The sequence below is a fragment of the Coregonus lavaretus genome (assembly GCF_964263955.1).
Source record: "Coregonus lavaretus genome assembly, chromosome: 13".
In the NCBI taxonomy this organism is placed as follows: Eukaryota; Metazoa; Chordata; class Actinopteri; order Salmoniformes; family Salmonidae; genus Coregonus; species Coregonus lavaretus.
The window spans coordinates 32,998,085-33,021,686 of record NC_140000.1 but is presented as its reverse complement, the minus strand read 5'-3'; the positions used below and the strand labels follow the sequence as shown (position 1 = coordinate 33,021,686).

Below are 23,602 nucleotides of genomic sequence, written 5' to 3'. Positions count from 1 at the left end.
ACCTACCACAGTAGTTATTTTATGGCTGCTTATGACACCTACATAAGAGTGTCAAAACCCACAAGACAAAACTTTCCATTTACATTTTACATTTGAATCATATAGCCTACTTGTCAACATTATGTTTCTGTTATATACAATTTTCTGAAATTGACCATATTCAATTATTATTGTAATTGCGCACAAATTGATGTCAGACATGCACCTTCCCCAATGCTCTGTTGCTGATGACTGGGATGAATGCAGGAGCAGATTTCAGAAGCAGGACAAGAAACACTCTTTTTGACTGATGACTGACATAAGGGCATGTACGTGATAGGCCTATATGATTATGATGGTCATAATGATTCTTGACAGTGTCATAAAGTGTATTTTCTTAGTCCAAGTAAAGTGACATCGGATGGTCATAATGTTTCATGGCAGTGTCATAAAGTGTATTTTCTACAAGTTATTTAAAATATGATGAAAAAAACATGACTGTAAAGAATTCCTTAAAACAACAACAAAGGACTTAAGAAACACATTTTTAAACGAAAGGAAACTTCTTGGCAGGGAAAAAATACATTTGAATAAATGTGGGTTTTGACACTCTTATGTAGGTGTCATAACCAGACATAAAATAAAGAAATATGTCACAACATGTGTAAATATATGGGTCATGACAGTGTTATGACCATATTATGACAGGTTTATGACTTTCATAAAGTGTTATGAAGCTGGGTGTCAAGGAAAGTGTTACCTAACAATAGGTAATTAGTATGAAATAATTATGTTTTCGTGCATAACATGTGTTGTGCAGTTGAACATTCTGTCATTCTTTCTAAGGAAACCTATTGCTTCTGTTTCAGATGTTGGGGTGCCGCTTTGTAGTGTTGCTATACAAGAGCAAAATGATGTTGGCCCAGAATGTTTGCAAACCAATGTAAAATGAGTCTTTGAAGCATCAAAATGTCTAGTCATTCTCTGGTGACTGGTCTGAATTTGATTGTAGCCTAGCTAAGCTACTATTATTGTGTAAATTTCATTCAATTCCATAGTTTGGGTCTTGGGACTACAAATTATACTTTGTTTAGTCTCCATCTTTGTGAATACATTTGGTTAGGTTTTTGTGTCAAAGGGTCATTTTGTGAGAGGGAACCCCTGGTTCCAATTTCCTTTGTCCTTAGTGTTCAGTGATTGCAGATCTGTAAATCCCAGAAAGGTGTAAGCAATAAGGCGTATGCTCCCCGAATGTCGTTATATTACCATATTGCTTGCACCTATCCCGTTTTTATAGCTCTGCAAAAACCAAGTGGTTAGGACCTTGGAGGTGGCGAAAAGCAGTTTTCGGACCGGTCCACAGAGACACAGCTCCCACCCTAGGATGCTATGTCCTGACATTCCATCGCCGCATACATCATTCATCAGAGGCACATAGGGTGTTTCGTGCGGCAGCCATGGCGGCGCCCGTTGCGCATTTCGATGATGAGTGGCACGATTTAAAGGAATTTGAGCCGGTTTCAGAGCAGGGGACTCGGATGGACCGAGTAAACTTGGTTGTCGAGCATGTGACAGGCGATCTGAAGGTCCTTCCAGAGCTCAACAACAGCTTTTCTGTCGAAGTAGGCAGCTTCAAGTCCATGGAAGATCTGGTGAACGATTTCGACGAGAAATTGACAGTGTGTTTCCGAAATTTCAACATAAAAAATGAGAACATTGCCCATGTAAACATTATCACCGAGGATACAGCATTGAGGAACGACGAGTGAGTATGCGAAGTTAGTTTGTAACAAGACCGTTCTTCCCTTGCAACATACTATCACATTTCAATGTCTCGCTCTGCATAATTGCGTTCCACTCAAACATGCTGTCACGTGTATTGATGGTTGATGCAAGCTGCCGACACATTGTATCAGATAGGCTTATATCATATTTACACCTATTCGAGAATATTGCTATAGTCTAACAGTAATGCTACATTAATTTCACTAGAAGTTTACGTTTATAATTATGCTTTTTCATGCATTATTGTTGCTATGCACATACTGTCAGTTGTGCTGATGACTTGTCAATAAGCAACGTTATCAATGGTCATGTGACTGCTCCATCAAGCTAGATCTCAGAGCTCACATAATCTCAGTTGACAACATGTCAGTGCATTGTGTCCCAAATATGCCTAACAAAGACATCCCACTAAACTCTAGATTAAAATGTTGACCCAAAAACCCTTCCCTGGAGTTCAGAATAAATAGGACAATTCACATTTATCCCCTCCGAAAAGATGAAAGATTTGGCTCATGTCTTGGGTAGAGATAGTTGATCCCACTGATCTGTTTGTGGTTAATATATAGTTAGTATTAGGCAATGCTGTTTATAAATGATACATTAGTTATTAATGTCTCACCCTTCCCCTTTTCACTATTACATTTACATTTACGTCATTTAGCAGACGCTCTTATCCAGAGCGACTTACAAATTGGTGCATTCACCTTATAGCCAGTGGGATAACCACTTTACGATGTGTTTTTTTTATTTACATTTTTACTTTTTTCTTATTTCATAATTTTTTTTTTTTTTAAATTATTTTTTTTGGGGGGGGGGGGGGGGGGGGCTGGGGTAAGGGAGGGGTAGAATGATTACTTTATCCTATCCCAGGTATTCCTTAAAGAGGTGGGGTTTCAAATGTCTCCGGAAGGTGGTGAGTGACTCCGCTGTCCTGGCGTCGTGAGGGAGCTTGTTCCACCATTGGGGTGCCAGAGCAGCGAACAGTTTTGACTGGGCTGAGCGGGAACTATGCTTCCGCAGAGGAAGGGGAGCCAGCAGGCCAGAGGTGGATGAACGCAATGCCCTCGTTTGGGTGTAGGGACTGATCAGAGCCTGAAGGTACGGAGGTGCCGTTCCCCTCACAGCTCCATAGGCAAGCACCATGGTCTTGTAACATATGCGAGCTTCAACTGGAAGCCAGTGGAGTGTGCGGAGGAGGGGGGTGACGTGAGAGTACTTGGGAAGGTTGAACACCAGACGGGCTGCGGCATTCTGGATGAGTTGTAGGGGTTTAATGGCACAGGCAGGGAGCCCAGCCAACAGCGAGTTGCAGTAATCCAGACGGGAGATGACAAGTGCCTGGATTAGGACCTGTGCCGCTTCCTGTGTAAGGCAGGGTCGTACTCTCCGAATGTTGTAGAGCATGAACCTACAGGATCGGGTCACCGCCTTGATGTTAGCGGAGAACGACAGGGTGTTGTCCAGGGTCACGCCAAGGCTCTTCGCACTCTGGGAGGAGGACACAACGGAGTTGTCAACCGTGATGGCGAGATCATGGAACATGCAGTCCTTCCCCGGGAGGAAGAGCAGCTCCGTCTTGCCAAGGTTCAGCTTGAGGTGGTGATCCGTCATCCATACTGATATGTCTGCCAGACATGCAGAGATGCGATTCGCCACCTGGTTATCAGAAGGGGGAAAGGAGAAGATTAGTTGTGTGTCGTCAGCGTAGCAATGATAGGAGAGGCCATGTGAGGATATGACAGAGCCAAGTGACTTGGTGTGTAGCGAGAATAGGAGAGGGCCTAGAACTGAGCCCTGGGGGACACCAGTGGTGAGAGCACGTGGTGCGGAGACAGCTTCTCGCCACGCCACTTGGTAGGAGCGACCGGTCAGGTAGGACGCAATCCAAGAGTGAGCCGCGCCGGAGATGCCCAGCTCGGAGAGGGTGGAGAGGAGGATCTGATGGTTCACAGTATCAAAGGCAGCAGACAGGTCTAGAAGGACAAGAGCAGAGGAGAGAGAGTTAGCTTTAGCAGTGCGGAGAGCCTCCGTGACACAGAGAAGAGCAGTCTCAGTTGAATGACCAGTCTTGAAACCTGACTGGTTTGGATCAAGAAGGTCATTCTGAGAGAGATAGCAAGAGAGTTGGCTAAAGACGGCACGCTCAATAGTTTTGGAGAGAAAAGAAAGAAGGGATACTGGTCTGTAGTTGTTGACATCAGAGGGATCGAGTGTTGGTTTTTTGAGAAGGGGTGCAACTCTCGCTCTCTTGAAGACGGAAGGGACATAGCCAGCGGTCAAGGATGAGTTGATCAGCGAGGTGAGGTAGGGGAGAAGGTCACCGGAGATGGTCTGGAGAAGAGAGGAGGGGATAGGGTCAAGCGGGCAGGTTGTTGGGTGGCCTGCAGTCACAAATCGCAAGATTTTATCTGGAGAGAGAGGGGAGAAAGAAGTCAAAGCATAGGGTAGGGCAGTGTGAGCAGGACCAGCAGTGTCATTTGACTTAACAAACGAGGATCGGATGTCGTCAACCTTCTTTTCAAAGTGGTTGACGAAGTCAGGTAGCTTAGTGGGTGGCAGGTAGCTTAGTGGGTAAGAGCGTTGTGCCAGTAACCGAAAGGTCGCTGGTTCTAATCCCCGAGCCGACTAGGTGAAAAAATCTGTCGATGTGCCCTTGAGCAAGGCACTTAACCCTAATTGCTCCTGTAAGTCGCTCTGGATAAGAGCGTCTGCTAAATGACGTAAATGTAAATGTAAATAAATGTCATCCACAGAGAGGGAGGGGGGATTCAGCAGGGAGGAGAATGTGGCAAAGAGCTTCCTAGGGTTAGAGGCAGATGCTTGGAATTTAGCGTGGTAGAAAGTGGCCTTAGCAGCAGAAACAGATGAAGAAAATGTAGAGAGGAGGGAGTGAAAAGATGCCAGGTCCGCAGGGAGTCTAGTTTTCTTCCATTTCCGCTCAGCTGCCCGGAGCTCTGTTCTGTGAGCTCGCAATGAGTCATCAATCCACAGAGCTGGAGGGGAGGACCGAGCCGGCCGGGAGGATAGGGGACATAGAGAGTCAAAGGATGCAGAAAGGGAGGAGAGGAGGGTTGAGGAGGCAGAATCAGGAGATTGGAGGGAGAAGGATTGAGCAGAGGGAAGAGATGATAGGATGGAAGAGGAGAGAGTAGCGGGAGAGAGAGAGCGAAGGTTGCGACGGCGCATTACCATCTGTGTAGGGGCAGAGTGAGTAGTGTTGGAGGAGAGCGAGAGAGAAAAGGATACAAAGTAGTGGTCGGAGACATGGAGGGGAGTTGCAGTGAGATTAGTAGAAGAACAGCATCTAGTAAAGATGAGGTCAAGCGTATTGCCTGCCTTGTGAGTAGGTGGGGACGGTGAGAGGGTGAGGTCAAAAGAGGAGAGGAGTGGATAGAAGGAGGCAGAGAGAAATGAGTCAAATGTAGACGTAGGGAGGTTGAAATCACCCAGAACTGTGAGGGGTGAGCCATCCTCAGGAAAGGAACTTATCAAGGCGTCAAGCTCATTGATGAACTCTCCAAGGGGATTTATTCATAATACTGTCTTAAAGCAGTGCGGCTGTAGCATTATCAACAGTCCAAACATATTGCACAGCTGGTGGATTAGTCCTCATTACATCTTTCTGCATCCAATTTATGTTTTTGATCGAAAATGTACAGTATCATCTGGGTAAATCTTTTGTAAGATGTTTGTGACCTTTGTGGCATCTGTCCCTTAGTAACCAATATTTGGCTACATGCACAGTGCATTGTCATTATGACAAATATAACCACTGTTGACCATTATTAGAAGTTAGCTATCACTTCTGTACATGCGCTTTGGTCCTACAGGTAGTGGAGTTCACTTGTTTGTGTCTCTCATCTCATTTCCTCCACAGGATCTGGAATGCTCTCGCAGATAATTATGGTAATGTCATGGCAGTGGACTGGAAACAGTCTCGAACGCGCTCCCTCCATCTCCCCACTCTAAAACTTGAAGACAAACCAGTGAGTCAAGTTCTTGCTTCATAGAGGGTTCTTTCTTTGCCCCTTTCCTTTCATCCCCCACTCTCTCTCTCTCTTTTTCTCTCTTTCTCCCTCTATCCCTACCTTCCTGTCCAATCTGTTTATGGCCCCAATCTAAAATTCAGAATCCATTGTGCCAGGATTTAGTTTTGATTAAATCCCCTCCCCCTGACCTGTCAGAGGGTGGATGATGTAACACTGGAGCTGTCTGACGATGAGGAGCTGAGGGAACAGATGGACATGCACACCATCATCGTCTCCTGCCTCAACGACGAACCCCTCTTCACCGCAGAACAGGTAGGGCTACCCACCAATTTACCAACCTACCAACCCACAGCTCTGCCTGGAATAGACCAAGACTGACCTGCACTTTATCAACGCTAGAATACAGTGGAGCAGAGCTGGGAATGGGGCTTGTGCCTGTTGCTTGAATGTGCTTCACATAGACAGATGACAGGTGGACTGAGCCTGTGTTTGTGTGTTAACCAGAGTTGGGGTCTATTCTATCGAAATGTCCAGTAAATTCAGGAATAGAATTTCATTCCAAGGAATGGAATTGCACTACATGGAGAAATGTCCAATGCAACAGACAGGAATAGAAATGGAATTGATCCCAAATGTTTGGTGTTACCTTGTGTATTGTAGGTTATTGAGGAGATCGAGGAGATGATGCAGGACTCTCCTGACCTGGAGGCAGAGCAGAACCACCCCTCTCAGTCAGACCTCTCCATGCTCTTTCTGGACATCCAGCTCTCCAGCACAAATCACAGCTATGAAGAGCGTGAGTATATCTCTGTCAGTTAGGTGTGTGTGTGTGTGTAAATGGTGTGAGGGAGAGAGAGCGGTAGGTTGAAAGTGGGTTTGCATTGTTATGCTACATTTCTCTCTGTGTGTGTGTGTGTGTGTGCAGGAGAGAGGACCCTGTGTGTAGCAGAGCTGAATGAGCTGCTAGAGGAGGTAGAGATAGCCATCAGACGTTACAGTGAGGATCTGATTCAACACCTGGCCCTAAGGGACGAGCTGGACTTTGAAAAAGAGGTGAAGAACAGCTTCATCTCTATCCTGATAGATGTGCAGAACAGACAGAAGGAACACAGGGAATTACTGAAGAAAAAAAAAAAACTCAAGAGTGGTGCCGGGGCCCCGCAGGGCCGACCAGAGAGAACACAAGCACTAGGATCAGTGAGTGACACCATGCTGTGCGTGCACACACACACACACACACGCACACACACAAACACACACAATGCCTGCTGATGCCACTGCTTTATAGCATTACTTACATTCAGAGTGGACAGTTTTAGTAACCTTTTAAATGTATTCAAACCTTATACAACTTATTTCTTGCTTGTACAGATGTATCCACTTACCTTATTACTTCCCTCTTTTTACAAACTCAGTTACTGGTTTATTGTTTTGGGGATATTGACCTTTTAAACCTTGCACATGGTTCCTTCTCTCTTTATCTGCTTGTTTCCTGTTTCTGTGCCTCTTACTTCCCATTTCTCTGCTTCACTTCCTTCCTCTCTAGCGGTTCAGCATGGAGGGGCTCTCCTCTGCCATTCAAAATGGCTTCCGGCAAACTTTTGGGAGTAGTGGAAGTGAAAGACAGGTGCCTATATTTCTCTCTTTCTCTCTGTCTGTTGCCCTCTTCATTGGTGCTGTGTGTGTTTTTGTTGGTCAACTAGATGGTAATTGTACATGATGTACAATTGGTGGGACTTGCTTTAACTCATTAAAAGTATTTTTGTGGTAGTGGTAGAAGTTTAAAAAGTTTTACTTTACTATTTAAAGCAAAGTAGTTGCATATAGTCGAAGTTTAATGTAGTAAAATAATTGGTCTGATTACTTTGATAGACTACTATATCAACCATATTCATTTGGATTGTGGGGCAGTTAGATCACAAAAATGTCTCAACTACAGTTGTTGCATTTGAAAACTAAAAGAAGAAAGACATAGAACAAAGCGATCTTCCGTTAGAAGATGGGAATAAAAAGCAGGATCATGTGGACAACACTCTTAGGAAAGCAAAGCAACTCTGAATCAATCATGCTGTGGGTTTCAGATAACTAGATGCACGATTTACATTTGTAAAACGTTCAGTGTGAATGAAGTTTGATTTTAGGTGAATGGTGATGTAATGATTAGAAAGTTGTAGGCTATTATTTTGGGAGAGAAATATGTAGTGATGACAACTCTTTAAAAGTAAGTTTGTGGTAGTTGAAGAACTACAGTGCCTTCAGAATGTATTCACACATTTGACTTTTTCCATATTTTGTTGTGTTACAGCCTGAATTTTAAATGGATTAAATTGAGATTTTGTGTCACCGGCCTACACACAATACTAGTTACTCCACAATACTAACCTAAATGACAGAGTGAAAAGAAGGAAGCCTGTACAGAATGCAAATATTCCAATAAGGCACTAAAGTAAAACTGCGAAAAATGTGGCAAAGAAATTAACTTTATGTCCTCAATACAAAGCGTTGTGTTTGGGGCAAATCCAACACAACACATAATTTTTAAGCATGGGGGTGGCTGCATCATGTTATGGGTGTGCTTGTCATCGGCAAGGACTGGGGAGTTTTTTAGGATAAAAAGAAATGGAACAGAGCTAAGCACAGGCAAAATCTGGTTCAGTGTGCTTTCCTACAAACACTGGGAAACAAATTCACCTTTCAGCAGGACAATAACCTAAAACACAAGGCCAAATCTATGCTGGAGTTGCTTACCAAGACGACATTGAATGTCCTGAGTGGCCTAGTTACAGTTTTGACTTAAATCGGCTTGAAAGTCAATGGCAAGACTTGAAAATGACTGTCTAGCAATGATCAACAACCAACTTGACAGAGCTTGAAGAATTTTTTAAGGGATAATGTGCAAATATTGTACAATCCAGGTGTGCAAAGCTCTTAGAGACTTAACCAGAAAGACTCACAGCTGTAATCGCTGCCAAAGTGGTTTCTAACATGTATTGACTCAGGGGTGTGAATACTTATTTATGTAAATTAGATATTTCTGTATTTCATTTTTTTTTAAATTGCTAACATTTCCAAAAACATGTTTTCACTTTGTTGTTATGGGGTATTGTGTGTAGATGGGTGAGGAAAACATATATTTAATCCATTTTGAATTCAGGCTGTAACACAACATAATGTGGAATAAGTCAAGGGGTATGAATACTTTCTGAAAGCACTGTATTAGGGCTGACCCCAGTTAGTCGACTGGTCGATTGTTTGGTCGATAGGCTGTTGGTCGACCCAAGATTATTTTTTGTCGAGCAGTGGCAAATATACACTACATGACCAAAAGTATGTGGACATCTGCTCGTCGAACATCTCATTCCAAAATCATGGGCATTAATATGGAGTTGGTCCCCCCTTTGCTGCTATAACAGCCTTTCCACTAGGGCTGGGCGTTATGGCCTAAAACACATATCTCAATTTTCTCAAACTTATGGGAGATTCACAATATATATCTCGAATATTTAAACGTTTTCTCTAAATAAGCTTTGTTGTACAATTAAAGGTAAAATACACTGCATTTAAAACAGTCAGCAATAATCTAATGAATTCAGAGCTTGTGAAATTATACCTAGGCTGAATATATGCCTTCAACAACCATAAGACCCACTAATAATGTAATTAATTTATGAAAATAGTTGTACATGCTTTTTTTTGCAAAAATCACTGATCTGGCTTTCAGGTCTGTCTATAAAAATGCCCTTTTTGTTACAAATTTGACCAGAACCATGCATAATGCACATTCACTAATAATGTAGCAGGCATTATAGAAAATGAACACCGGTCTCATAAACAATCTCTCAAGCACAAGCCCACGTGCTAGTAAGTAGAAAGCTAATATTTATATTTCATGTTTAGCCAACTTGCATCTAGGTATAATTTCACAAGCTCTGAATTCAGCTAACACGGCAAAACAGTTGAATTGTTACGAACACAACCTTCTGTCCGTCTCCAACTTTTTGAACAGATGTTGAAATAAAGTGTCCTATCTTATTTCTCAGAATGAGAATGAGTTGCCAGTTCCTTATACATTTGTTTTATGCTTATTGCACATTTATAAAACACAGACTAAACAGCTAGTATAACAATCTTTATTTGACAAAAATGCTGCTAGAGATACGTGGTACCGTAATGCGCGCGCGACAAACTGAGCATTAATTTTACAGAATGAATGTTCATTGGTACATCTGTTTTAGTAGTGTCTGCTCTGCTCGAAATTTGAGGAGGTTCGAAAGGTGAACTTCTCCTCTATTACAGTAAAATAATGTCTCCATGTATTTCAGTGTCCATATGACCGATTCTGTTGGACCAAACCTCAAATGCAAATAGCAAGTTGAAACCGTTTGTCAGAGAAGAAAAATAGATATCTTCTTTGTTTTTGTAAGTGGTAGTGGGAGGGACTTGGGAGAAAGAGGCGAAGCGAGAGGTTTAACTCTCGCTAAAATCTGTCCAAAATAAGCCCAATGCGTTTCTATGTGCTTATTTTGAACCTAAGCTTGTCGCCTGCCTTCCCGCCTTTCAAACAATGACTCCCATTGTTAGGGCGGAGACATGAGCAACTTGTCATTATATACAGATCTCTGGTGTAAATGGGAAGGTGCACAGCACAGAAGGAGCGAACGAGACGAGACCAAAAAGACAACATGAGAACAAGCGGACATCAACGCTCATAAAAACGAAAAATACAAAAAACCTTGATTCTGCAATACAGGCATTTGGAATATCGCGCAAAAACATACATTCTAATTAATTCAATATATCGCCTAGCCCTACTTTCCACTAGATGTTGGAACATTGCTGCGGGGACTTGCTTCCATTCAGCCACAAGAGCATTCATGAGGTCGGGCACTGATGTTGGGCAGTTAGGCCTGGCTCACAGTCGGCATTCCAATTCATCCCAAAGGTGTTCGATGGGGTTGAGGTCAGGGCTCTGTGCAGGCCAGTCAAGTTATTCCAAACCTATCTCGACTGACCATTTCTGTATGGACCTCGATTTGTGCACGTCATGCTGAAACAGGAAAGGGACATCCCCAAACTGTTGCCACAAAGTTGGAAGCACAGAATCATCTAGAATGTCATTGTATGCTGTAGTGTTAAGATTTCCCTTCACTGGAACTAAGGGGCCTAGCCCAAACCATGAAAAACAGCCCCAGACTATTATTCCTCCTCCACCACTTTACAGTTGGCACTATGCATTCGGCACGTAGTGTTCTCCTGGCATCAGTCAAACCCAGATTTGTCTGTCAAACTGCTAGATGGGGAAGCGTGATTCATCACTCCAGAGAATGCGTTTCCACTGCTCCAGAGTCCAATGGCGGCGAGCTTTACACCACTCCAGCCGACGCTTGGCATTGCGCGTGGTGATCTTAAGGCTGCTCGGCCATGGAAACCCATTTCATGAAGCTGCCGACGAACAGTTCTTGTGCTGACATTGCTTCCAGAGGCAGTTTGGAACTTGGTAGTGAGTGTTGTAACCGAGGACAGACGTTTTTGTGTGGCCTACCACTTCGCGGCTGAGTCGTTGTTGCTCCTAGACGTTTCCACTTCACAATAACAGCACTTACAGTTGACTGGGGCAGCTCTAGCAAGGCAGAAATTTGACGAATTGACTTGTTGGAAAGGTGGCATCCTATGACGGTGCCACGTTGAAGGTCACTGAGCTCTTCATTCTACTGCCAATGTTTGTCTATGGAGATTGCATGGCTGTGTGCTAAATTTTATACACCTGTCAGCAACGGGTGTGGCTGAAATAGCTTAATCCACTAATTTGAAGGGGTGTCCGCAAAAATTATGGCACACAAGATACCTGTCTGATTCACGCCTGTCTGAGTGGGCTAATCCATTGCGGAGGCCGCAGGGATGGCACACCAGTATCACCAGTAGTACATTTACAGTTAATTCCCATAATTTCTAATCTACAATGTTTGTTTGGTTACGATAATTTCTGTTAATTAATTCAATATATTATTATTACAGTCTTATCATTGTCATTGTAGGAGTGGACACGTTGTTTGCAGAGCGCACAACCTAGGCTGTGAGAAAAAAGTTTTGGTTTATTTCATTCCATTTACGAGTTGTCAATTTATTCATTATTTTGTTTGGAGTGCTCCTGTCAATCTTGAGTAAAGGACACGCACGTGATTAAGCATATAGAAGTAGGACTAGTCTACTTGGTCTGTGAGCAAATGTAGGCCTATAATTGTGCCCATTTGAGGATCTAATACTATTTATAATTGTCTTAACTCACCATCACTGTGGAATTTCTCAAAGTAATTATTTCTTTGCCTCAAGCAGCGAGTAAACAAAGTCTGCTTTTACATCCATTGAAAATGACAGTTGTTCCTCAACACAGCCTATTTGAAAAATAGCCTATTTGAAAAATAGCCTATTTGAAAAATCTTTCCAGCTCTCTTCCTTTCGATTTCGAAAATAGCCTACAGCTGTGTCTGTCTGTCTAGAGCTCACCAGAGCTGGAAACTCTGAGGGCCCAGAATATTTTATACAATGTTGCAAGTTTGCTAGCAGGAGCTTCAGGCCAGACCAAGTTAATACAATAGCTGACACAATGTTTCAAGTCCTTGCATAGCCAATGTGATTTAAAGCATATTTATTTTTATCAGGATATTTTCTATCTGCAGGCTGCAATGTTTTTATTTGTTGGCTTTATGTAGGCTATTTTTACATATTGGCAATGGCAATAGAAGATACTTTTAGATTTGTATCATTTTCATTTAGATATAATTTTGATTAACCACATAACATTGAGTTTGAGATATTAAGACTTTATTATAAATTAAATTAAACTGTTCCACGAAAATGTGCATATGAAAATCATAACTGGCATGCAGATCAGTAAAAATGGTATGATAACTTGGCACTCCAAATGGAAAAGGTTGCCGACTGCTGGTGTAGCCTATTACCGGAAACATCAGGAGTGTAACAACAGAGGCAGAATCTGCGAAGGCCAGCAGTAGCGGGCAGCGGGAGGAAGAGGGTCGGGAACAGGTGTTTTTCTTCTGGTTAGGCTAGATTGATCTCTGGCTCCCTCTTTAGTAATGTGTGTCTTCATTTTTAATCGCAGTGCTTAAGCATCAGACAAGCTCAGTAGCATACATATAGTTGCTTTTATTCAAACATAGGATGTGGAAAAATACACATACCAATCAGATGACTCTTGGTCAACTAAGACTTGTTTTAGTCGGGGACAGCCCTACACTGTGTCACGATCGTCGTACGGAATAGACCAAGGCGCAGCGTGATGAACGAACATGTTTATTTACCTTTAGTGATAAATACTGACAATGAACAAAACAACAAACGATTCGTAACGTCCTAGGTAACATAGACCAACACGGAACAAGAACCCACAAACACAAAGGGAAAAACAGACAGTTTAAATATGGCTCCCAATCAGAGACAACCAGCCACAGCTGACACTCGTTGCCTCTGATTGGGAGTCACTCAGGCCAACATAGAAACAGAACAACTAGAACCCCCAACATAGAAATATAACACATAGAATGAACACACCCTGGCTCAACATATAGAGTCCCAGCGCCAGGGTGTGACAGTACCCCCCCCTAAAGGCGCGGACTGCGACCGCGCCTCAACCAGAGCAAAACAGGGGAGGGCTGGGTGGGCATTCCTCCTCGGCGGCGGTTCTGGCTCCGGGCTTGCCCACCACCCTCCAATAAGCCCCCCATAGCGCCCCTGGTCCGGTCTTGCCCCGCTGGCTGGAGCTGAACTGGACGTAGCAGGAGCGGTTAGCTTCAGCTCCGTTGTGGAGCAGTTGACCGGTACCTGATTAGGCACCGGTGACCCAGGCACGGGTTGTGCCGGACTGACGACGCGCACCCCTGGCTTGGTGCGTGAGGCAGGAACGGACCGGACCGGGCTGACGATGCGCACCCCTGGCTTGGCGCGTGGAGCAGCAACGGGCCGGACCGGGCTGACGATGCGCACCCCTGGCTTGGTGCGTGGAGCCGGAACGGGCCTCACCGGACTGACGACTCGCACCCCTGGCTTGGTGCGAGTAGCAGGAACGGGCTGGACCAGGCTGACGACTCGCACCCCTGGCTTGGTGCGTGGAGCCGGAACGGGCCTCACCGGACTGACGACTCGCACCCCTGGCTTGGTGCGTGGAGCAGCAACGGGCTTTACCAGGCTGACGACTCGCACCCCTGGCTTGGTGCGAGTAGCAGGAACGGGCTGGACCAGGCTGACGACTCGCACCCCTGGCTTGGTGCGAGTGGCAGGAACAGGCCGGGCCGGGCTGGCGACGCGCACCGTAGGCTTGGTGCGAGTGGCAGGAACAGGCCGGGCCGGGCTGGCGACGCGCACCGTAGGCTTGGTGCGAGTGGCAGGAACAGGCCGGGCCGGGCTGACGACGCACATCGTAGGTTTGGTGCGAGGAGCAGGAACAGGCCGGGCTGGGCTGGCGACGCGCACCTTAGGCTTGGTGCGAGTGGCAGGAACAGGCCGGGCCAGGCTGGCGACGCGCACCGTAGATTTGGTGCGAGTGGCCGGAACAGGCCGGGCCGGGCTGGCGACGCACACCGTAGACTTGGTGCGAGTGGCAGGAACTGGCCGGGCCGGGCTGGCGACGCGCACCGTAGACTTGGTGCGAGTGGCAGGAACAGGCCGGGCCAGGCTGGCGACGCGCACCCTAGACTTGGTGCGAGTGGCAGGAACAGGCCGGGCCGGGCTGGCGACGCACACCGTAGACTTGGTGCGAGTGGCAGGAACAGGCCGGGCCGGGCTGGCGACGCACACCGTAGGCTTGGTGCGAGGGGCAGGAACAGGCCGGACCGGGCTGGCGACGCACACCGTAGGCTTGGTGCGAGAGGCAGGAACAGGCCGGACCGGGCTGGTGACGCGCACCGTACATTTGGTGCGAGGGGCCGTAACAGGCCGGACCGTACTGGGGACACACACCACTGGCTCTACCCCGGGATCTGGAACGGGCCGGACCGGACTGGTAACACACCCCAGTACCTCTCGCCGTGCCTCTAAACCTTCTTTCCCTACTTTGACCAGTGGCCCCCGTAACTGGTGGCCTTCTGAATACGCCCCTTTTCTGCCTTCGTCAGCCCCGTCGTCCATGCCCTGTGCCCCCCCCTAAATTTTTTTTGGGGTTGCCTCTCGTCAGCCCGACGACGACACTGATCACGCCGTTGCTCCTCTCTCCGTCGCCTCTCTACTGTCTCACTCCATGGCCGGCGATCCATCCCGGCCAGGATTTCCTCCCAGGTCCAGGACCCCTGCCCGTCTAAGATCTGCTCCCACGTCCAGGCTGCCTGCTCCTGGACATGCTGCTTGGTCCTGTGATGGTGGGTTCTTCTGTCACGATCGTCGTACGGAATAGACCAAGGCTATGAACGAACATGTTTATTTACCTTTAGTGATAAATACTGACAATGAACAAAACAACAAACGATTCGTAACGTCCTAGGTAACATAGACCAACACGGAACAAGAACCCACAAACACAAAGGGAAAAACAGACAGTTTAAATATGGCTCCCAATCAGAGACAACCAGCCACAGCTGACACTCGTTGCCTCTGATTGGGAGTCACTCAGGCCAACATAGAAACAGAACAACTAGAACCCCCAACATAGAAATATAACACATAGAATGAACACACCCTGGCTCAACATATAGAGTCCCAGCGCCAGGGTGTGACACACTGTATGTAGAATATATTTGTATGTAGACCTACTGATAGCTAGCTGTAGTTCTAGCTAATAAATAAACTATTTGGGCTAAAAGTACATTTCCTGAAGTAAATGTGATGTGTTTGCTAGCTTGTTTTAAAGTATGTATGGTTTTGTAAAAAGTAATGTTTTGTCATACCTGTGATATATGGTCTGATATACCACGGCTTTCAGCCAATCAGCATTCAGTGCTCGAACCAGGTTTATAATTGTAAATAAATCCCCTTTGCACATGTGCATAACTATAGATAAATCCGACAGGAGAGTTTGAGTGATGAAAGTTGGGGATCTCGAAATCTCTGAGCAAGAAACACTTGGATGAACATAAAAAAACGAATGTTAGGCTCTTTTCTGGCAATTGTGCTGTTATTATGTGCCAGATGTTAAGACTACAACCCGTCATTGACTTGTCATTTCAATAGGCATTGGCTACAGACTAAAATCTGTTTTTTTTAATTATAATTCAATTTTGCTTAGATAATGGCAGGTAGCCTATAGCCCCTGATAGGCCTACATCTCTTTTCAGATAGTCTACAGTATCCTAGACAAGATGTAGGCTAGATGTAAACTGAACGATTTAGCAGCTTGCTTAGTTCAAATTAACAGACTAATTTATTCCATATGAATAGCGAGGTGATTTCGCAATAAGAAGTGCTTGTTTCCCCAATAGCCTGCTGGAATAGGCTACTGAGGATGGGTTCATCATTTCAATCACTGAATTAAATATTAATAATATTTATATGAACTGAATATGCTTGTCAACACCAGCCAGTGTTAATTTTTTTGAATTTGTTTTACCTGTAGCCTAATCTGACTACTGTTCATAATAACACAAGGTTACAACAACAATAAACTGAAGTTATAGGCTATTTATTAAATTAATTTGCCAGCTCCAGGTAGGCTACACAAGTGGCACAAATTGATTTGCAATGACTCCAGTGATATTGTCATTTCAACACATGTATTGTATCAAATGGTAGCCTACAATGGCATATACATTAATAGGCTGTACATTTAGCCTAATGTCAGTTTCATTGAGGACTTTTCCCCATAAAAAGAACCAGGCGAGGGAGTTCCATAACTTCCATTTCAAATTTCCACTCGGGCAGCCCCCAAGACCCAAGAACTGAGCATGCATAAAGCACTTCGCTTGATACCGTTTTCTTTAAGCAGTCAACATTAGAATGCAGTTTAAACCATCTCCGAGTGGATTTATGTAATGCGCTCTAGTGCGCCCAAAGTCGTTTTCCAGTGCTTTGCCTTGTTGCATTTACAGTGAATGGAATGTTGGAATTGATGATGTCACAGTGCGGCCTTTAGAATGTTGAGGAAATGCCATGAAAGTGGATGGAGGACAAAAAGAAGGACAAAAAAATGTATAACTTAAAAAGTATAAAATATATTTTAAAAAGTATGTAAGCACACTGGTCCTGACCAGTCTACACGTTGTAATGTTTCAACAGCGTTTCTAGCTTGAACAGTGTAAGAGGAGTAGCGTGCTAAATAATAATAATAAAATGACTGAAATATGACAAAGATTTAAAGTTGGGACTTTTGCTCTGCAAGTCCCACCTAAAAATGCTGATCCACCCAGCGTTACATTTCCATAAACTGAATATGAATTACTCGCTGTCTCACCTCTCCATAGGAAATGGCTAACCATAACCTGTTGTATTTAAGAAGGAGTCTTAACAAACATCACTAAGTTAATTGCCTTTCTACAATGGTTGCCCACTTCTACTCTCATGGAGCAACAATTTAACAATTGTATTTAGCATGTACAGTGCCTATTGAAAGTCTTCACTCCCCTTGCACAGTTTTTCAAAAATGTCTGCCTTAAAATTAAATGTAAAAAGGGATTCAATTAGATTTTTTCCCGACCAATCTACACAACCTACTCCACAATTTCAATGTAAAAGAAAATTATAGAAAATGTTCTTAATTAATTAGAACAAAAAACTAAGATGTCTTGATTGCGTATGTCTTCACACACCAGAGTTAATACTTGGTGGAAGCACTTTTGGCAGCCATTACAGCTGTGAGAGGAAAAGTTGTGTAAAGTTGGTAGGATCTCATTCAAAATTATTCACAGCTGTAATGCCTGCCAATGGTGGTTCCACCAAGTACTAACTCTGGGGTGTGAAGACATATGCAATCAAGACTTGTTTTTTTATTTGTATTAATTTGGGAAATGTTCCATAATTCTTCTTTCATTTTGAAAATGTGGGATAGGTTGTGTAGATCAGTAGGAAAACAATATAATGTGTAATACCTTTTTAGATTGAATTTTAAGGGAGAAAAATGTGAAAAGTGTACAAGGGGTGTTTACACTTTCACTAGGCACTGTACTTATTCTCTCTCTTTTTCTCTGTTGTTTCTACCCCATGGTCTCTCTTAGTATCTGACCACAGTCATCCCTTATGAGAAGAAAGGAGGTCCTCCATCGGTGGAAGATCTTCAGATCCTTACCCAAAGTAAGTGGCTGTCAGGTGCAGAGCATTTATCCCCCACCCATCACATGAATCTTAAATAAATAAAAACATTTATGCTACTTGAAGTACAGGCTACAGTTGTTTATCTAGTGTTACAGATGGTTGACATACCCTGGTCAAATAAATTCCTGGAATAAATAAATGTTTCTGATTGGTTTGTGTTTCTGTTGCAGTCCTGCAAGCTATGAGAGACGACAGTGACAAGGTGCCCAGCCTTCTGACAGACTACATTCTCAAAGGTGAATACACTCAGCCTCTCCCTATGTACATTTTAACATTAGTAGGCTATATTACAGTGAGTTATGTGTTGTTGGCATACTGTTGTCTCTGCATTTTTGTAGAATTCAAGAACATAACGATTATTGATAACTCCTGATTTTCACATAAGGCTATTTTAAGTTAGGCTTTTCTACTGTTTAAGTTGATGTGCCTTTTCTTTTGTGCGTATGGTACAGGGCAATTTACAGTTGCGTGATCACCTTTTTCCTTAATTCCTTTCTTAAAAATTTTTTCTCTCCATTCTTCATTTTCTGTTCAATGTCTCGCTGCATTGTACTTGCTAGCTCTGGTGTGAGAGCCATGGACAGAGAGGTTTGTGACACACATTCACAGACACTGTGCACTGTGTGGTGTAGTTCACTCACTGCGGGAGAGCACACCTAGTGGCCACTGAGCTTTAGGGTATTGTAACCGTACCCTGCCCTTGTGTCCTGTCACTGCCCTGCGCCCCCACCCTCACTGTCACACTGCTGCTGTTTAGGGTATGGTAGACCCCATTGCTGCTCCAGTTGGTGTCACAAAGTTATCCCTGACCCACGACCTTGCTTTGCGTAACCCTTCACATCCTCAAGTGATCCCAAATGGACCTTACGGGTTCTTCTGAAACGCTCCCTGGGAAGCACTACTCTTACAACCATTGGAACCTATTTCTCTTTCTGGGCTCACTGAATACTAAATGGCTGTATTGGCATATTGTGTATTGTTGTTGTTGCTGTTTCAAGTGTGTTTGGATTGCTTGAGACTGTTTTCCTGATCAAACCTAGATACAGGTACTTGGTTATTTTATTTCTCCTGTTTCACTATTTCATTCCTTTTTCTCCACCCAAGCTTCTTCCATTTCTTACTTTTGTGTTTTCCCGTAGTAGCCTAACTGGCATTCACACCTAGTCTCAGCCATACTAATTTATATGTGTTTTTTCCACAGTGCTTTGCCCAACATAGACTGGAAGGACGATAACTGACTATTTGGAAACGAGGTGAGGGATCTGGTTTCAATGTCAACAAACAAAATGAAGAGGACTCGCTCACTGTGTAAAAAAACATAAGCACACTTAATTTATTCTTTATGATGCATGGGATTTTACCTCAAGTTGCTCCTTTTTGTGTAACACCCATAGATGTTTTTTTTTTTTTTACCTCATTCAGTATTATTTTCTCTGTGTTGAGCATGGTGATGTCACAAACCTTGTGTATTTGGCAACTTCAAGTATTTTTTTTTTTTTTTTTTTTTTTTTTTTTTTTATACTTTAAGTGCAGTGTAAATTACAGTACTCAAAGTCATGAGAAATATACTCATAAATTCTAGTGTAGCATCTACTGTATGTGGCTGATTTTAACGGCCTTTTGGGTTGTGTCTTAATTTGATTAACCTAATCTGAATGTCTCAGAAACGACTGAGCTACACTCCACAGCAATTGTAATATCAGGGATATGAAACATTTTAGATTTGTTTAAAAGTGCTTAAATACATTTCATTAATAAAATCAACCCTGAACTAAATACTGACATTATTCTACACAACTCAGTCCTCCATTTGGCCTCCCTAAAAGCACTGCACATATATATTTATGTCATAGCTAAATACTGTAGTAGTACCATTGTTGTCATACTTAGAAGGAATTGCAAAGGTAATGTGAACAGAACTCTAATTCATTACAAAGCACTGATGTGACTACTAGCTATGCATTTGAGTAAATAATGACTCACTGAAGCCCTGAATCAGAGGCACCATGCAGTCCAGACCTGGCCAGTCTGTGAAGGCTGTGCACACAAGCTGGGCATTATTATATTTCTACACACAAGAAATTAAGATGCCTTTGTATTTGCCATAATTTTTTGTACATTGTAAATGACTTATTTTTAACCAAATGTTATTATACTGAGCTACTTATCTGCTACACTATTAATTTATTTTGTAAATATTTTATTTCGAATACATTTATAAAGTCAATGGTAAACCCAATTTAATCGGTTTTTGTTTCATTACTGAGTCAACTCTCTTTTTTTCTCCTTACTCATACAGCATACTCCAGATATTCTTCAATGACAATAATATGGAACAACATAGACAACTTATTTAGTTATGCAAACTCAACCTTACATTTAGCCAGTACCCCTGGCCAGTACTTTTAATATTGTAACAGACAGCCATGCTCTTTCAATGCATTGAAGGTTTTGCCTGAATGACGGTGTTGCCACTTTACTCTAATCCTCATTGGAACATGGGGAAATCATAAAGCTAGTGTTATATTGAACACAAAACATTGACAGTTAACTCATTTTTCCAACTCCAACTAGGAGAATAAAACATTGGAAAGAGGAACAACATACACTACCGGTCAAAAGTTTTAGAACACCTACTCATTCAAGGGTTTTTCTTTATTTTTTACTATTTTCTACATTGTATAATAATGGTGAAGACATCAAAACTATGAAATAACACATATGGAATCATGTAGTAACCCAAAAAGTAAATACATTCCACAAATTAACTTTTAAGAAGGCACACCTGTTAATTGAAATGCATTCCAGGTGACTACCTCATGAAGCTGGTTGAGAGAATGCCAAGAGTGTGCAAAGCTGTCATCAAGGCAAAGGGTGGCTATTTGAAGAATCTCAAATATATAATATATTTTCATTTGTTTAACACTTTTTTGGTTACTACATGATTCAATATGTGTTATTTCATAGTTTTGATGTCTTCACTATTATTCTACAATGTAGAAAATAGTCAAAATAAAGAAAAACTCTTGAATGAGTAGGTGTTCTAAAACTTTTGACCGGTAGTGTATATGGATCCAATGGTTTGTGCAAATGTGAGAGAGATGGCTCCTTTGATACCAGTGTTATCCCACTGGCTATAGGGTGAACGCACCAATTTGTGAGTCGCTCTGGCTAAGAGCGTCTGCTAAATGACGTTAATGTGCCCTTGAGCAAGGCACTTAACCCTAATTGCTCCTGTAAGTCGCTCTGGTTAAGAGCGTCTGCTAAATGACTAAAATGTAAATGTAAAATGTAGATACTTGAGGATAAGAGTAACTCACACTTGCATATAATACATGTGAAATACAAAAACAAACACACACTCCAAAACACACTGTTGTTTCATTATCAGCTGGACACGTGTCAGCCGAACCATTTCCAGCTAGCTGAGAGGAACCAGATGAAATAAATAAAAGGCTGTTTTGGCAGCTAGGCCAAACCAGTAGGTAGCTACCAGTGGTAACATGATTACATGATGCGTGGGATGATGGAAACCAAATCAGGCCATGTGACAACCAAACCAACACATGGCACCCCATGAAGAACTTGAAGATACCACAAGAATATCACTATTGTTTGGAATGAGAGTGAAACACAAAGATCATGTCTAGAGATAATATCACTGCTTCATATTATATCCAAATGGAGTTACATTTCAAGATAGGAAACTGATATTTGATATCTGAGATGAACAAATTCTCATGATGGACGCCGCACAAGGTAAACTGAGATAAACTCATTCACTATTGCGAAATGGAGCATATGAATGGCGACATGTCATGACAGAATATCTCATGTTAAATAGAGGCCTCATCTGCAAAAAGCATATGAAGAGTTTCTACCAAAATTATATACAGTGGGGAGAACAAGTATTTGATACACTGCCGTTTTTGCAGGTTTTCCTATTTACAAAGCATGTAGAGGTCTGTAATTTTTTATCATAGGTACACATCAACTGTGAGAGACAGAATCTAAAGAAATCCAGAAAATCCAGAAAATCACATTGTATGATTTTTAAGTAATTAATTTGCATTTTATTGCATGACATAAGTATTTGATACATCAGAAAAGCAGAACTTAATATTTGGTACAGAAACCTTTGTTTGCAATTACAGAGATCATATGTTTCCTGTAGGTCTTGACCAGGTTTGCACACACTGCAGCAGGGATTTTGGCCCACTCCTCCATACAGACCTTCTCCAGATCCTTCAGGTTTCGGGGATGTCGCTGGGCAATACGGACTTTCAGCTCCCTCCAAAGATTTTCTATTGGGTTCAGGTCTGGAGACTGGCTAGGCCACTCCAGGACCTTGAGATGCTTCTTACGGAGCCACTCCTTAGTTGCCCTGGCTGTGTGTTTCGGGTCGTGGTCATGCTGGAAGACCCAGCCACGACCCATCTTCAATGCTCTTACTGAGGGAAGGAGGTTGTTGGCCAAGATCTCGCGATACATGGCCCCATCCATCCTCCCCTCAATAAGGTGCAGTCATCCTGTCCCCTTTGCAGAAAAGCATCCCCAAAGAATGATGTTTCCACCACCATGCTTCACGGTTGGGATGGTGTTCTTGGGGTTGTACTCATCCTTCTTCTTCCTCCGAACACGGCGAGTGGAGTTTAGACAAAAAAGCTCTATTTTTGTCTCATCAGACCACATGACCTTCTCCCTTTCCTCCTCTGGATCATCCAGATGGTCATTGGCAAACTTCAGACGGGCCTGGACATGCGCTGGCTTGAGCAGGGGGACCTTGTGTGCGCTGCAGGATTTTAATCCATGACGGCATAGTGTGTTACTAATGGTTTTCTTTGAGACTGTGGTCCCAGCTCTCTTCAGGTCATTGACCAGGTCCTGCCGTGTAGTTCTGGGCTGATCCCTCACCTTCCTCATGATCATTGATGCCCCACGAGGTGAGATCGTGCATGGAGCCCCAGACTGAGGGTGATTGACCATCATCTTGAACTTCTTCCATTTTCTAATAATTGCGCCAACAGTTGTTGCCTTCTCACCAAGCTGCTTGCCTATTGTCCTGTAGCCCATCCCATCCTTGTGTAGGTCTACAATGTTATCCCTGATGTCCTTACACAGCTCTCTGGTCTTGGCCATTGTGGAGTTGTTGGAGTCTGTTTGATTGAGTGTGTGGACAGGTGTCTTTTATACAGGTAACGAGTTCAAACAGGTGCAGTTAATACAGGTAATGAGTGGAGAACAGGAGGGCTTCTTAAAGAAAATCTAACAGGTCTGTGAGAGACGGAATTCTTACTGGTTGGTAGGTGATCAAATACTTATGTCATGCAATAAAATGCAAATTAATTACTTAAAAATCATACAATGTGATTTTCTGGATTTTTGTTTTAGATTCCGTCTCTCACAGTTGAAGTGTACCTATGATTAAAATTACAGACCTCTACATGCTTTGTAAGTAGGAAAACCTGCAAAATCGGCAGTGTATCAAATACTTGTTCTCCCCACTGTATGTCACGCCCTGACTCAGATGATGCTTGTATGTTGAGTCAGGGTGTGTATTTTCCTTGCTGTGTTTTGTTCTATGTTGTGAATCTAGTATT

The 23,602-nt window shown here is 43.2% G+C and overlaps 1 protein-coding gene across 1 annotated transcript; it reads left to right on the top strand.

Annotated features, from left to right (window-relative positions):
* Nucleotides 1–1,436: 1,436 nt before the first annotated feature.
* Nucleotides 1,437–19,289, top strand: LOC311139527 (fasciculation and elongation protein zeta-2-like; the record flags this gene model as incomplete). Its single annotated transcript, XM_084174412.1, has 9 exons — nucleotides 1,437–1,744; nucleotides 5,642–5,750; nucleotides 5,949–6,065; nucleotides 6,414–6,549; nucleotides 6,679–6,950; nucleotides 7,300–7,380; nucleotides 17,906–17,981; nucleotides 18,173–18,238; nucleotides 19,204–19,289. 9 exons carry the CDS (start codon nucleotides 1,437–1,439, stop codon nucleotides 19,218–19,220), a joined length of 1,182 nt encoding a protein of 393 aa, XP_084030538.1. The 3' UTR covers nucleotides 19,221–19,289.
* Between the last annotated feature and the right edge of the window lie 4,313 nt (nucleotides 19,290–23,602).